Here is a 15520-nt window from a genome sequence, read left to right as displayed (position 1 = left end):
CTGCCCCTGCTTACCGCAGAAAGATAAAGACCTGCCCCGCTTACTGCAGAAAGATAAAGACCTGCCCCTGCTTACCGCAGAAAGATAAAGACCTGCCCCTGCTTACTGCAGAAAGATAAAGACCTGCCCCTGCTTACCGCAGAAAGATAAAGACCTGCCCCTGCTTACTGCAGAAAGATAAAGACCTGCCCCTGCTTACTGCAGAAAGATAAAGACCTGCCCCTGCTTACTGCAGAAAGATAAAGACCTGCCCCTGCTTACTGCAGAAAGATAAAGACCTGCCCCTGCTTACCGCAGAAAGATAAAGACCTGCCCCGCTTACTGCAGAAAGATAAAGACCTGCACCTGCTTACTGCAGAAAGATAAAGACCTGCCCCTGCTTACTGCAGACAGATAAAGACCTGCCCCTGCTTACCGCAGAAAGATAAAGACCTGCCCCTGTTTACCGCAGAAAGATAACGATCAGCCCCTTCTTACCGCAGAAAGATAAAGACCCGCCCCTTACTGCAGAAAGATAAAGACCTGCCCCTGCTTACTGCAGAAAGATAAAGACCTGCCCCTGCTTACTGCAGAAAGATAAATACCTGCCCCTGCTTACTGCAGAAAGATAAATACCTGCCCCTGCTTACTGCAGAAAGATAGACCTGCCCCTGCTTACTGCAGAAAGATAAAGACCTGCCCCTGCTTACTGCAGAAAGATAAAGACCTGCCCCTGCTTACTGCAGAAAGATAAAGACCTGCCCCTGCTTACTGCAGAAAGATAGACCTGCCCCTCCTTACTGCAGAAAGATAAAGACCTGCCCCTGCTTACTGCAGAAAGATAAAGACCTGCCCCTGCTTACTGCAGAAAGATAAAGACCTGCCCCTGCTTACTGCAGAAAGATAGACCTGCCCCTCCTTACTGCAGAAAGAAAGACCTGCCCCTGCTTACTGCAGAAAGATAAAGACCTGCCCCTGCTTACTGCAGAAAGATAAAGACCTGCCCCTGCTTACTGCAGAAAGATAAATACCTGCCCCTGCTTACTGCAGAAAGATAAAGACCTGCCCCTGCTTACTGCAGAAAGATAAAGACCTGCCCCTGCTTACTGCAGAAAGATAAAGACCTGCCCCTGCTTACTGCAGAAAGATAGACCTGCCCCTCCTTACTGCAGAAAGAAAGACCTGCCCCTGCTTACTGCAGAAAGATAAAGACCTGCCCCTGCTTACTGCAGAAAGATAAAGACCTGCCCCTGCTTACTGCAGAAAGATAAATACCTGCCCCTGCTTACTGCAGAAAGATAAAGACCTGCCCCTGCTTACTGCAGAAAGATAAAGACCTGCCCCTGCTTACTGCAGAAAGATAGACCTGCCCCTCCTTACTGCAGAAAGATAAAGACCTGCCCCTGCTTACTGCAGAAAGATAAAGACCTGCCCCTGCTTACTGCAGAAAGATAAAGATCAGCCCCTTCTTAGATGCGCTCCCTATTATCTGTATCAATGTCTCTGTTACTAGAGAGAGATTTCACTGGACAAAGTGCTGTAGACTGCAAGTTACACAGAAGAGATAACCCTCGTGGCCGGTACTTTGGAGAGATTTTTCAGGGCAACATAACCTAAATGGGTTTGCAGAAAGCAAAAAAAAAGCTTTCTTGTTTGTTTTTGCAACAATCTAAGGTTTACCTCCCCTCCCCAGGTCCAGCGGCGGAGTCTCCACCGCTGCTTCCGGAGTGTACCCGCCTGCTGATGCCGACAGCGCTGCAGCCAATTAATGAGCTCTGAACGGCTTGTGGCGCCAACTTGGGCAGAGCCGCGGAGTTAACGGACTGGCTGTCCGACTTTGGAGACTTTCTTTTTACAGTTGGGTCCTTAAACGGTTGCACTGTTTTGCTTTTACTGGTTTCTTGTTTTCACTTTATGATTTTGGTTTACACGCTCACAATAGACAGCTAAAAGTTAGAAACTCTCCTGTTGGAGGGTTAGGAAGAGCTCACTGACCGATCCTCAGTTAACTCATTCTGCAGCCAGCAATGGACAGTGCAAAACATATCATAAAACACCTATACAAAAGTGATTTTCAGCCCCAAATACACGTATCTTAGTGAAGAAGAAAAATGATACCCTCTTTAATATCCAAAATTAGAAAAATACAAAACCATGATGCCTAAGCATGCAAAGCCCCCAACATGGTGTGAAGGATGTGCTAGACGACACAATGTCAGGAGTGTGTGCAGCTGCTGCAGCTGTGATTGACGCGCCATGTGACCGCCTCAATGACACCCGTGACCTTTCTCTCCGTCCTCATTGGGTGTACCATAATGGCGCCGGATGTATAAAGTGGGTGTAGCAAGATGGCGGAGCGGCTCCCGCCTCTGACTTAGAATTCCGTCTCCGGCCCGTGAATGTGAACGGAGATATCTAATAACAGTCACAGCCTAGCAAGAAATCTGATTATAATATCTGGCTCCTCGGCCCATCTATCTTCTTCCGGTCTCGTCTCTATGGTTACAGGCGCTCTAGCACGCCTGCCGGAAGTCACTCTGTCCCTCTTCGCGCCGCGGTGCAGTGTGGGTAGCGGCTGTCAGCCATGGCGTCCCGTGTCCTCTGTGTGTGTGTCCGCTCGGCGCTGCGCCCCCTGCCCCGGCGCTCCCTCCCGGCCCTGAGCTCCTCCTCCGCCTGCAGGCAGCGCTCAGCCCTGGCCAGGCCGACAAGCGGCGCCCCGGTCCTCACCACACAGGTACGGCGGGAGGGCGGGCAAGGCCAAGCAGGGGTCACCGGGGCTGGAGAGGGGGCTGCTGAGGGTGTGCTGGTCTGCGGGAGCCCACCCGTGTGCGACAGGGCCGGGTCCCGTGCTCCTCCACCATGTCGTGACATGCTCGCAATAGTGGCGACACGTGCTCCCCACAGAAGAGGTCTCAGACCCCCCCATGTGTAACCACTCTGCTTGCTGGCACTGAACGGCAGCCTCATTGTGGCCAGCGCGGTTTGGTAACTTGTTTTTTGTGCTTTTTCCCTTTTTTTTTTTTTTTTAATTTGTTTTTATTTTTTACTCCAAGAACCAGAACTTTTCTAATTTGTGTCCACACAGATGTACGAGGGCTCATACAGAGAAAAATAAGACGAAAAGGATTAAAAGTACTGTCAGTGTCAGCCCTATTATGGCCAAATTATTATTATTTTTTTTTTTTTGTGGTGGTTTAAAAAAAAAACCTTACCATTTTCTGAGATGTCAGACATTTTATTGATCCCAAAGGAAATTGTAGAATCCACACGCTTTATCTTTCCTGACAACTTTTGACCTGAACAAGGGGCTTAGCCTTTATTGATGCTATTTTACGTCTCACAATTGATCACTTTTTATTAGAATTTTTTTGGGGAGGGAGGGAGGGAGTGTACAGCGACTTAAAAACAAAAAACAAAAACACAGTACTGGTGTATCTAACTCCTTTATAAAATATTTACACATTCTGAAAGTGTTGTTTTGTTATGTTATTGTATCATAATTGTCCAAACTAAAAAAAAAATATATATATATATATATATATATATATATATATATATATATATATATATATATATATATATATATATTATATATTTTTTTTTTTCTTCTTCTTGAACATGTGAATTCTTGATCCTTTTTGACAGCAGCAGCATTTAAATGGCTAATGGGAACCAGTCACCATGAAAACACCGTCCAGTCTGCAGGCTCCATGTTATAGAGCAGGAGGAGCTGAGTATATTGATATTTAGTTTTGATAGAAAGTAATTGGTGTAACCTGTGTTTATCATTGAGGCTATGTGCACACGTTGCAGATTTGCCTCTGGAATTTTTTGTGCGGATTTGATGCGATTTTTTGTGCGGATTTCTGTACTGGAATAGGTACAAAAACGCTGCAGATCCGCACAAATAAATGACATGCTCCTTCTTTTAATCCGCAGCGTTTTCCGTGCGGATTTTTCCGCACCATTAGCACAGCATTTATTTTTTTTTTTCCATTGACTTACATTGTACTGTAAAACACTTGCGGAACTGCAACGTTTTTGCGCGGGAAAAACCGCGGATCCGCAGTAAATCCGCACATAGCCTTAAACTTCTGCTTTTTCTGGGATTTTCGCTCCCATCAGCTATGTTTGTATGCCCAGTTATCCAAGGAAGGCTGTCAGTTACTGATAGGACTGAAATCTCAGAAAAAGCAGAAGTTTCAATGATAAAACACAAATTATACAGATTTTTTTTCTCACAAACTTTATATTCATCTGCTCCATTACCTCGTGTCTGCCGATCAGACGTCCTGTTCATGGTGACTGATCTCTTTAAACGGTTGCGATTGGAGTTGGTGCACTGAGGTGTTGGGAGTGTGGGTGATGTGACCCCTGCTGTTATGAGGAATTTTTTTTTTTTTTTGTCTCTGGATGTAAACTGTGATTCCGTTCACTGACAGCAAGCGACATGGTTGAGAATGTTGTGCGCATGTAATAAACATTCTGAAAAGTCACTTATGTGTCGCGTTTGGGCACATCTGTTGTGTACACCCTGGGGGTGTGTGATTTTAGGAAGAAAACTGAAGTGGTTGCAGTGCTGAGCTAGGTGGATTGTTGGCGGTCCCGTATGTCAGACCCCCACTGATTACTGCAGTAATGACAGGGCCTAAGAATGTGCCAGCGTTTCATCATCACTTTATCCATCAGAAATAACTCCGTAGCCTCACATTGAACATATATAGTTAGGTCCATTCTTTACGCTCTGATGGGCATCAAAGTTGACATCAACATGAGTCCACCTTAAAGCCATTGTCCGGTTTTATTAAAGGGATATTGCAGTAAGATGGAAGGATAGTGATCACTACTAGATCGGTGAGGGTCTCCATGGTCAGAATTGCACATTGCTTTGTCTGTAACAAAGTAGAGGGCTCAGCTGACGGCCCCCCACCAGTCTTCTCAGTATCATCTGGTTTAACAGGTTGCAGAATCTTATTAAATTTTGACTCTTTTTTTTTTTTTTTTTCTTATCTAACAGAAAACTCATTTATGCAGATGAATGCAACTGTATCAGTTTCCTCTAATCCTCCCTGTCTCATTCTGCAGGTCTCGGACTCATTATATCAGTCATGTCGCCAGTACAGCGGCCCTCCTCCCCTCACCCTGGAGGGCATCGCCGAGAGGGTATTATATGTATTGAAGTTGTACGATAAAGTTGACCCAGAAAAGGTAGGTAGCTTTACTATTGACGTTGGATGTGGGGAGGGGGTGGTGGGTCTGTTTACTTTTTTTTTTTTCTCCTCTTCTTCTTCTCTTGTGTCTCGGATATACGTCTGGAGCTCTCTCTGGCAAAAATGTCTGTTTTACGCCTGTGTGTGCAGCTTATACAGTGGCCATTGACGTTCATTGTAAAAATATACATCACATCTGTATTGGAAAGAGGAGAAGACAACAATCGGTATATAGTGAAAAAAAGGTACAGAATAAGGATGAGCCGATCTGTAAAACTTCACAATCACAGATCAGCTCAAGTTTGTCCAGGAAATTCTATTTGCATCAAATTTATTTAATATGAATCAAATGTACATTTAGGTCTGGCATCTCTCTAGGACACAATGTACATGGGTTATAAAGGAAAAAATATATACCACTGTGCATAAGTTTGTCAGGTGTGTAAAAATAAAAAAAAGTGGAAATGTTTATAGTTTATTAATTAACAAAATGCAAAGTGAATGAACACGAGAAATGTAAATCCCATCAGTATTTGGTGAGCACCTGTCTCCATCAGGCTATGTTTCCATAGTCAGGCAGCCTTCAGGATTTGCTGCGAATTGGACGCTGCATACAGCCGCAGCGTCCAGATGTTACAGCATAGTGAAGGGGATTTTATGAAATCCCATCTCCACTATGTGTGCAGGGCCGCATTTGGGGGTCCTGCGTACCCGGACATGCGGCGCGTCTTTATAGACTGCAGCATGTCTATTTATCTTGCGGAGACACTCCGTCTCCTCAAGATAAATAACCGAGTCTATGAATACGATGCGGTGATTCCGCATGTGTTCAATGAACACATGCGGAATCACGGCGCATATAACAAGGGGTGGCACTTTGGGCGGAGCGGGGTATCTGCTGCATCCAAAGCGCAGGGAGTCCCGAACGTGGAGACATAGCCTCACTTCTTCTAGGTATTTGTTACTTGTACACAGTTCTTGAAGGATCTCAGCAGGAGGTTGTTCCAAACATCTTGGAGAACTGACCCCAGATCTTCTGTGTATGAGGCTTGTGCGGATCCTTCTGTCTCCTCATGTGATCCCAGACAGACTGGATGATGTGTGATCAGGGCTTTGTGGGGCCCAATCATCACTTCCAGGACCCCTCGGTATTAATGACATTGGCTGGATGTTTGGGTTGTTTTTCTGGTTCATAATAAATTTGGAGCCAATCAAACGCCTCCTTCATGGTATTACATGATGATTAGGTATCTGCCTGGATTTCTCAGCATTGAGGACACCAATAATCCTGATGCCTCCACCTGCATCACTGTGCCTGTAGACCCTCATCATTGTGCCGCTCTCCAGCCCTTTAGCGACAAGCTGCCTTCTGTGACATTCAAGTACTTCACATTTTGACTCTCCAGTCTAGAGCACCTGCTGACATTTTTCTCCACCCCAGTTCTTGTGCTGCTCAATGGTTAGCATTAGTGATGAGCGAGTGTACTCGTTGCTCGCGTGGTCTCCGAGTATTTATGACTGCTCGGAGATTGTTTTCATCGCCTCAGCTGAATGATTTACAGCTACTAGACAGCTTGAACACATGTGGGGATTCCTAGCAACGAGGCAACCCCCACATGTACTCAGGCTGGGTAGTAGTTGTAAATCATTCAGCTGCTGCGATGAAAACTAAATCTCCGAACACTAACAAATACTCAGAGACCACCCGAGCAACGAGTATACTCGCTCATCACTAGTTAGCACTGCAGCTTTGCAGCGCTGGAGTCCTCAATTCAAATCCCACCAAGCACAACATCTGCAAGGAGTTTGTCTGTTCTCCCCGTGTTTCTGTGGGTTTCCTCCAGGTTGTTCGGTGTCTTCCCACACTCCAAAGACAAACTAATGGGGACAGTGATGTCTGTAAAGTGCTGTTTAATTAATAGCGCTACATAAGTGAGTAAAATAAATAAAAAATAGTAGCATCTCTTGGCCTGGTCTATGTGGAAGGTCTGGCTTTTTGGCTACAATTCCTCCATTTTTAGCCAGGCTTTTCCAACAGTCAGTGCGTGTAGCTGGGTCCCACTATTTGCTGCTGAACATCTTCTTAATGGTAGGAACATGATGTGCCTGTCATCTCCTATACTAAGTTTCTTTGCCCGACATCTGCTTCTATTGTCTTCCATTTTGCCCATTTTTGATGCTTGTGCAAAAGAGCCTGATCAACATGTCTTGAAACTCCAGCCTGCTGTGAAATCTTTGCCTGGGAGACTCCTTGACGATGCAGTATAACTACCTTGTGTCTTGTTGCTGTGCTCAATCTTGCCATAGTGTGTGACCCGTGATGTGAAACGGTCTCCTACAACCTCACATTTTATAGCAGAGCTTTTCTCCAGTATTAGGCCTGACCGCCCCCTCCTACCTCTGTGTTGTGGTAAGTGCTAGCACCCTTTTTCCACCACCATACTTAATGGCATTACTATAGAATCCCACTGTTTTGGGGTGACCTTGGTTGGATAGTGTAGGTGCTTTTCCTTATGCATACCATTACAAGGGTATTTACATCTGGGGGAGTGGGGGGATGGGCGCTTTTCCAGCATCCCTGGGACATTCATCTTGTGCTCTAGTCAATAAATAATGTAATGTTTTGATATATATTTCTGTACTATTTATGGCAATTAAAGTTTGTTTTATAAATCATTGCTCTGAATTTTTCTCCTTTTGGCATGGTTTGTTTTGAGCTGATTTGGTGAGGTCGGGGTCTTTTGGCGTATTTACTGCCAGACCTCGTGTGCTCACAAAATGTATTTGGGAGTTTTGTATTCATTTTATAGCAGAGCTTTTCTCCAGTATTAAGCCTCCTACAAAGCTTTTTCAGCTTCAGAAGACGACTGTTCAAACTATAGTGGATATAAAGTCTCTACATCCTTGTTAAAATGCCATTTGTTTTTCTCGTATAATAATAATAATAATAAAAAAAAATGCTACAAAGAAGAATAATTTCAGAAGTTTTTCCAAAATTAATGTCGCGTATAATCTGTACAAATCTGTTAACAAACTCAAATAATGTTGAGGGGGGGGGGGGAAGATAAAAATAGCTAAACTAAAATATGGTTGAATAATTGTGGGCACCCTCTTGTAATTGGTATTGTGCTTAGGTTCAGAATTGGCCAATCACCCTGTTAAATAGTAGTCGATATACGGCCGCCGTCATTTACAGGGATCCTGATTAAATCACAAATAACATTTAGAATGTTTTCTTAGACAAATTTGACATAAAAAGCTGTGGTCTGTAAACAGCTGACAACACATCAAAGGGATCTCATTGATGAAAATTATCAGTCAGGAGAAGGGTACAAAAATGCTCAGAGCATTAGATCTACCATTGAATACTGTGAAGACGTCATCAAGAAGTGGCTTAAATTTGGCACAACAGTGAAATTACCTAGAACTGGAAATCCCTCAAAAAATTGCTCAAAAGACCAGAAAATTGCCTTCTGATGCTGCCAAGAGGCCTTCAGCAATATTAAAGGAGCCGCAGGAATTTCTGGCAAGTACTGGTTACGTACTGCATGAGACAACAAGTTCCTTCATTCTTTATACTTGGTCTGAAGTGTAAGTTGGCAAGAAAGTATTTTGACAAAGAAAAACATCCAAGCCCTGTTTGCCAAAATCTACATCAAGTCTTGCCAAAAGTATTGTGGGAGAACCTGTTTTAGGCTGATGAGACTGTGGGTTGAACTTTTTGGCCATAATTCCTAAAGGTTTGGTCGGTGCATAAGCCAATACTGTGCATCACCAAAAGAACTGCATACCCACAGTGAGGCATGGTGGAGGGAGCGTTATACATTGGGGTTGTATTTGGCAGCTTGATCTGCTGAGGTTGATGAGGCACAACAATTACCCTAAGAATACCTCCAAATCACCAAAATAACAACTTCACCAAAAATGTTGGAATTGCCCAGACCTGAATTCAATAGACAATCTGTGGGTGACCTGAAGGGGGCGCTGTACACAGGAGATGCCCCCGCAGTCTGACAGGTGTGGAGCTCTACTGCAAGGAGGAGCAGGCAAAGGTCAGATTCTAGATGCATCATACTGATGGCATTAGTCTTTTTGGGTAGGAATCTGTCATAAATTTAAAAGGGAACAAAGTATCTTATGGGTGTGCAAATTTATGCAATCACATTAAGTTGTTTTTTTTTTTTTGTTTTTTTGCCACTCAGATTTCAGTTTTTGTCACTTTTCTACAGATTGGGTGACCTTCAAGGGAACCTGTCAGCAGGATTGTGCTCAGTAACCTACACACAGTGTCAGGTCGGCGCCGTTGTACTGATTACAGGATCCCTTTAAAAGTGGAAAAAGTTCTGAAATGCTTCTTCTTGGCATAACAAAAACCTGGTAGTATAACAGGGGTGCGTAAACTCTGTGCAGCCCAGCAATATGCCGCCACCTTTCTAAGATGTGAATTTTTAAATATGCAAAGGAAATGATATGCAATGTATTGGAAATGCAGGACCTCTTCTGTTACTGACAAAGTATTTGCAGAAACCAAAATCTTTTATTTATTTTTTTTTAATTTTTTTTTTTTTTTTTTTATTACTAAAGATTCATGCACGCCACCTTAAATGGTTCACACGGTTTTAATATATTGGGTGTAATTTACTCTTGTATAAATGTAAGATCTTGGAGCCGCCATTGCAGATTTCATCACTCCTCTTCGATGCATTTATCTATTTTTACAAGTGATGATTAATTTGGAGGAATATTGGCGATGGCTGGGGAAAAGCTGTCATCGTCCGATTGCTGGGATCACCCTGCTGATTGCCAGCAACACATGTAACAAGGAAGGAGGCGCGTGCAATGTCCTAGATGGGTTTTGTGTCCACTCGGGGTCGGTATTTCTAGATTGAATGGGTCCGCAGACTACACGGTTCTCCCCATAGAAGTCTATGGCCTCTTGGCTGGCGGTGGATATTTGTAAAGCATCTTACTGATGGATCCTTATGTGTCTGTAATAGGAGACCAGATACTGGACGCTCCGTTCTTACACATATTAATGGCTGCTCTTTCTCTTCCAGTTGGCAATCGGTTCCCACTTTATGAAAGACCTCGGACTGGACAGCTTGGACCAAGTTGAGATAATAATGGCCATGGAGGATGAGTTTGGTAAGAAACATTTCTTTACTTGGCAAAAGGACCCCTGGACGATTCCATCCCGAGCATAATACCTTCTATAAATCAAAGTGGAGGCATCACAATTAGAGCTGAGCAAAACGATTTGTCTGGCGTCCAGTCCTCCACGGCAGCTGGATCGGAGCATGCTTGCCTTGCACTATGGAGGACAGAGAATGAACTTCAATCCCATATTGCAGCCAGCATGCAGCCAGCGGGTAAGGAAAGGGTGAATCAAACACCCGAAAACCCCGCCCCTATGGCTAAAGATTGTTCCCTCCAAATTCAGGTGACAGTGTCCCTTAAAAAAAAAAAAAAGTAAATTGTTTTTCCTACATCAATGACTGTACCATGCTTGGTGTAAAGGGAAATCACCAGGGCAATGCAATATTCAGAACTTCATGGCCAAGTTTCGTTTGCAGCTTGATGGAGCTACTATTTACATACATTAGTCTGGTCTGTAAATCAGACCAGACTAACGCATGCTGTAAACTTTAGTGTTTTTTTTCTTCATCTATGTGGAGCTTCTTAAGGAAAATATTCCCAGTGATCAGTAAGTTATAGGAGGATAAAAGATGCATTTTACTCCTTAGAAATCCCCTTTTAAACTACTGCAGTTAGTGTCTTGCCACTAGATGGCGAACGCCTTGCCTCCTGTAAATGGCAGCGCTGGCTCGCTCTTTTGCTTGCCTGCCTACGTGGTGGGAATTCCAAGTGTCGCTGTGCGTTATTCAGGGGCTGCGCTCGCTGTCAGATATTGGCGTCTCCTCGCAAAGCATCAGATATGAAGTGCAGTCTTATCCTGCAATGGTGCAGTAGGTTTTCGGTAATAAGGCGCCTGTGGTAATTGCGGGTGAACTGGCTCCTGTATGTTCATATTTGGGGTCTCGGTAGCCAGTGATCAAATTTAAAGGATGTTTCTTCAGCCTCTGTAAGGGATTAGATGATTGGTCTGGCTTTATATTTCCAGGGCCGTATGTTACCAGCCGGATCACAGGTCTCCTGGAAGGACATCATATCTGTATATATGAGGCTTTTATCTCAGAATTGCAAGCGTGAATGCAGCCCCCCATATACTCGTGTGAATGCAGCCTTATGTGCTCTGCATTTGCCCTTTTTTACATCGGGTGTATCCCTGTATGGCACAAGCTCCTGTTCACACAATGCAGCTCTGGACGCACTACACGTTCCATGCCGCCTCCTCTTGCATTGTGCATTCCTTTCAGGAACGGGTATTTCATTATCTGTGTCACTAGGACAGTCTCCGGTACGGTGACATGTTTTTTCCTGCATGCTGCGATCTCTCCTCCCGCCGCCCACTCTGGTTGCTAGGATACCAGAATGAGCGAGCGCGTAAGCTCCGCCAAACACACGTGCGGGGAGGCAGCGGCGGCTCGAGCACGGAGAGCTTTCATCGCTATATAGGTGAAAATGGTGGAGGAAAAGGAACATGACAGATGTGTCTGCCATTAGGCTGCGTTCACACTTATTAGATTCGCCGCTGCTTTCCCTGATATCTGAGCGATGCCGTCACTTGTCAGACTGTGGGAAAGCTGGGTGGGAATGGTGACTGTGACATATTGAGTGTTTTTTGCCCCTAGACTCAATATATCTAATTTCCCCCTATTATTCCTCACAGGCTTTGAGATCCCAGATGCTGACGGTGAGAAGCTGATGACGCCACAGGAGATAGTCGATTACATTGCAGATAAGAAGGATGTATACGAGTGATGTACGTGTGTCCGTTCCTCCGTTCATTGTAAGTATCGCCGCGATCCTGCAGATTTTGTACTGATCCAACAGCCAGAAAAATCACTAATCTTCAGATCTGTGCAAATCTTCTTCCTGCCCTTTACGGCTTTGCTCCTGTAAAAGGCGCATGGACGTCCAGTTTGCCCAATAAATTACTTTCTCTTGGCACCTATACTAAAAATAAAATAAAAATTAGATAACTAGGTCATAAAATGTCAGTTTCAGGACAAGCTGAGGTTCGGTTCTTCACTTTGCCCTTGGCTTTGATTCCTCACCGCCGGGTGTTGAGCTTCCGCTGACACTTGCCCTGTGTGCTGTGTGCAAGCAAAGTCAGAATTACAATGAGTGTTTCCGTTGATTTTTCTCCTTTTCTTTGTCAAATGTTCCATTTTGGCCTTCAGTCTTAAGTTGCTTCCCCCCCCAATTGCGTGGATTTTTTTTTTTGCCAAAAATCTTAAGACTGATAAGTATGGTCTGAATGCTGCCAGGACTTAAAGGCTCCATGTCTGCATCGGGACGTGAGTGGCCACTTTTACACATATTTTCCCCATCGTATCTACTAATATCGGGTATCGTGCACCTGCTCGGCAGAATACCTGCCTTTCTTGAACACGGCCTGGTGGATGTTTGTGGACATGACCTCTTAATACAGAATTGAGAGGAGCAAGAATAACCCATTAATGACCATTTATCCCTCCAAAATGAAGGCTTGTGTAACTGAGCTGTCTGACGACAAACTAGATTTGCACCGTGACTACTGAGAAAAGGAAGGGAGCCGCATGGTAGCAATTACACCGTATTTATCCCATCTGCTGCTTATCAAGCCGACTTTTGAAGTGACCCATTAAGGGTTTAGGATGGTGTCTTACTGTAGTTCTGGGGCAAGCCCTATTGCTTTTGCCCTGGGCACCTCTTGAGAATAATTTTGGTCAGCAGCGGCTTTCCTCCAGTATGCATTGCTGAGATCGTCATCCTCACCGTTTTTTTCCTATATTACAGTTGGTAAATGTTCTCATCATTGTGTTTCTCTCCTGCAGGTAGCTGGGCTGGGCATGCTGTCACCTTGCCTGCATGCTGTGGCTGTAGCACCGTGGCTGCCGTCACCAATACTTCCAGGATCCTGTATTTAAAATGTCAGAATGTGTTGGCCTTCAATAAATGTAAAAGAGAAAAAAAAAAACCAAACCACTTTACTGTCCATCTGTCATTGCCACAGGCCATATTTCAAATAAAGTTTGTGACATAAAATGAAGTTCCATCTCATGCACCTTCGTCTTACAGACCATCACGCGGAGGAGCTAATGATCCGACACACAAACTGTAGCTGCCGATGTATCAGACTTGGATCACTACAGAACCAGATAATCGGCTTTAATAGAACCACAGAGTTTCCACGTGTTGTAAATGTAATAAAATATCTTAGGCCCATCTTACAAGTTCGACAATCGTGGTCCAAGTGCAGACTCCCGGAACGTCTGACCACAACTCTACAGTCTCATAGGCATAGATGTTGAGTTCGTGTCAGGAGACACTTGGGCCGTGAATGTCAGATGTGTGAAAGGACTTTTGGGCTTAGTTCTAGTATAGCCTGGTCTCTGTACCATAAAATAGATTGTATTTATATTAATGGTAAAATTATGTCCAACACTTGTAAGATCGAGTGGTCCCTATAAGCGGAGGATGGGAGTAGTGCACCGGCTCACCGACTGATTTTGAGGTGCACATTATATTATATATGTTCTAGAATTGGAAAAATCAAACGCTAAGGAAGATGATACTAAGACTAACAGTTCATACGGTGACGTAAAATGCGACAAACACTTTTATTAAAAGGCGAAGACCTTTTAATTTGTTGCTTCCTTGTCAGTCTGTGCACCAGAAAACGAATGTGTCAGTGCGATAGTGTTGAGCGCTATAATTTATGGCAGATTCTGGAGTAAGGTAATGGTGACTGATACCCCTGCTAACAATAATGTTTGTGTAATAGACCGTCAATATGTGGTGCAGGTCATTTATCTCCCCAATCCTTCCAAGACTGCGTATCTGAGTTGTGATTTCCTTTAACTGGTCCAATGATGCGGTGCCCGATCTGTCTCACACATGCAGCGCTGCTCGCTCCGCCGGGAACATATTCCTGGGTATATATATTTTTGGTGTAGATGTTAAGGTATTGGTTTGTGTTCTTTCCATCATTACTGGAAAGTGTTACCTGCAGGTTGATGTACCATGGACAGAGCTGAGAAGATCTCCACTGCTAGGAGCTTCACTGGATTTGGGAGTATTAAATCTGCACTACAGCAGCTTGGGGACGTGATTTTTAAAAAGCTTCTGATGGCAGAATCTTTCATGACGCTGGAGATGGGCATCCATGTTTCGTGGTCCATATCTGGACACCATTGCCTGGAATGACCACGGACCTCCTGACTTAAACGAGCATCCTAATTTATGCCTGTGAGGCTGTTTGTTCAGGACAGGAGACCCGCGGTTCGTCTGTACCCAAAGGGAGTTGTCAAGTTGTGGATAGGTGATACCTTGTCAATCGGTGGGGGTCTAACCAACATCATTTGGAATGATGGGGTATTTTAGCCCCGTAAAAATAGTGGTCGTGTGCGACAGTAAAAAATGGAGTGGTCGTATGCTACCTGCGCAGCCCCATAGAGAGTGAATAGAGTAATGGTCGGGCTGTTGACCTGTTGCGCCATCTTGTCGTGGGGATTGAAGTTCTCTAATCTGCCGATCAGGTGTGGATCCCACACAATGATTGGTTAAAAATGTCTTTTTTTTTTTTTTTTTTTTTTTTTTTAAACTGGACAATCCCTTTAAGTTTTAGGCCGGTTGTACAGTCACGGTTTGGACTGCGTGCAATCCTCAGACTGAAACATGGACTTGTGAAATGGGTTTTTGAGGTCTGTGAGCTGGGACTCCCTGGGTTTAAAGGGACCCGACACCCCAGAACCACTGTGCTCAGGTGATTACAGGAGGTTCACCTTCATAGACTCTTAGCAATGGCAGCTTTTTGCTGTTTCTGTGGTAAAAAATGTAATTCTGGATTACAAAGAGCCTGGTCCTTTAAGGATGGCTTTATATTGGGTCCATATGGCCGTATTTTGCAGTCCATATAGGTTTTGCAATGTGACTGAGGATTTGACCACAGGTCTCCTGATCCGAATGTACAGCCTCATATATGGCACGGTCAGTCCGTATACGGACTGTAAATATGGCCGGCTGATGCCCTTATTCAAGGCTTCCTGGAGTAGATGAGGGTCTTGTGTGTGGGGATCGGTCTTAAATGTGAATTTTTTTCCGTCTCATGTAAACACTATGGTGCCGGCGCTCGTCTCCATTCGCGGAGGTGTTACGGCAGCTTCCACAGACGTGCTAGACCCGAGAACTCACAACTTGCAGCTTTAACTATCTCTGCTGGTAGC

The 15520-nt window shown here is 44.4% G+C and overlaps 1 protein-coding gene across 3 annotated transcripts; it reads left to right on the top strand.

Annotated features, from left to right (window-relative positions):
- The first annotated feature begins 2367 nt into the window (after positions 1-2367).
- NDUFAB1 (NADH:ubiquinone oxidoreductase subunit AB1) lies at positions 2368-13344 on the top strand. 3 transcript variants are annotated; one of them, XM_077274539.1, is made up of 5 exons: positions 2368-2713; positions 5065-5187; positions 10247-10334; positions 11980-12072; positions 13130-13344. In XM_077274539.1, the coding sequence occupies exons 1-4, from the start codon at positions 2564-2566 to the stop codon at positions 12069-12071; spliced, it is 453 nt and encodes a 150-aa protein (XP_077130654.1). In that variant the 5' UTR covers positions 2368-2563; the 3' UTR covers position 12072; positions 13130-13344. The 3 variants fall into 3 exon arrangements, with proteins under 3 accessions (XP_077130654.1, XP_077130653.1, XP_077130652.1); XM_077274538.1 differs by having other exon boundaries at positions 2370-2713; positions 11980-12103; positions 13134-13344; XM_077274537.1 differs by having other exon boundaries at positions 2371-2713; positions 11980-12099.
- The last annotated feature ends 2176 nt before the right edge of the window (positions 13345-15520 follow it).

The sequence above is a fragment of the Ranitomeya variabilis genome, chromosome 7 (assembly GCF_051348905.1).
Source record: "Ranitomeya variabilis isolate aRanVar5 chromosome 7, aRanVar5.hap1, whole genome shotgun sequence".
NCBI classification, from domain to species: Eukaryota; Metazoa; Chordata; class Amphibia; order Anura; family Dendrobatidae; genus Ranitomeya; species Ranitomeya variabilis.
The sequence above is the reverse complement of the archived record's forward strand: the minus strand, read 5'-3'. Positions and strand labels throughout refer to the sequence as shown.

Excerpts from the sequence above, each read along its gene's own strand:
- NDUFAB1 (XM_077274539.1), top strand. The coding sequence starts at position 2,564 with ATGGCGTCCCGTGTCCTCTGTGTGTGTGTCCGCTCGGCGCTGCGCCCC. Across the intron at positions 2,714-5,064 it reads CCCCGGTCCTCACCACACAG|GTCTCGGACTCATTATATCA; the intron begins GTACGGCGGGAG and ends CTCATTCTGCAG. Across the intron at positions 10,335-11,979 it reads GGCCATGGAGGATGAGTTTG|GCTTTGAGATCCCAGATGCT; the intron begins GTAAGAAACATT and ends TATTCCTCACAG.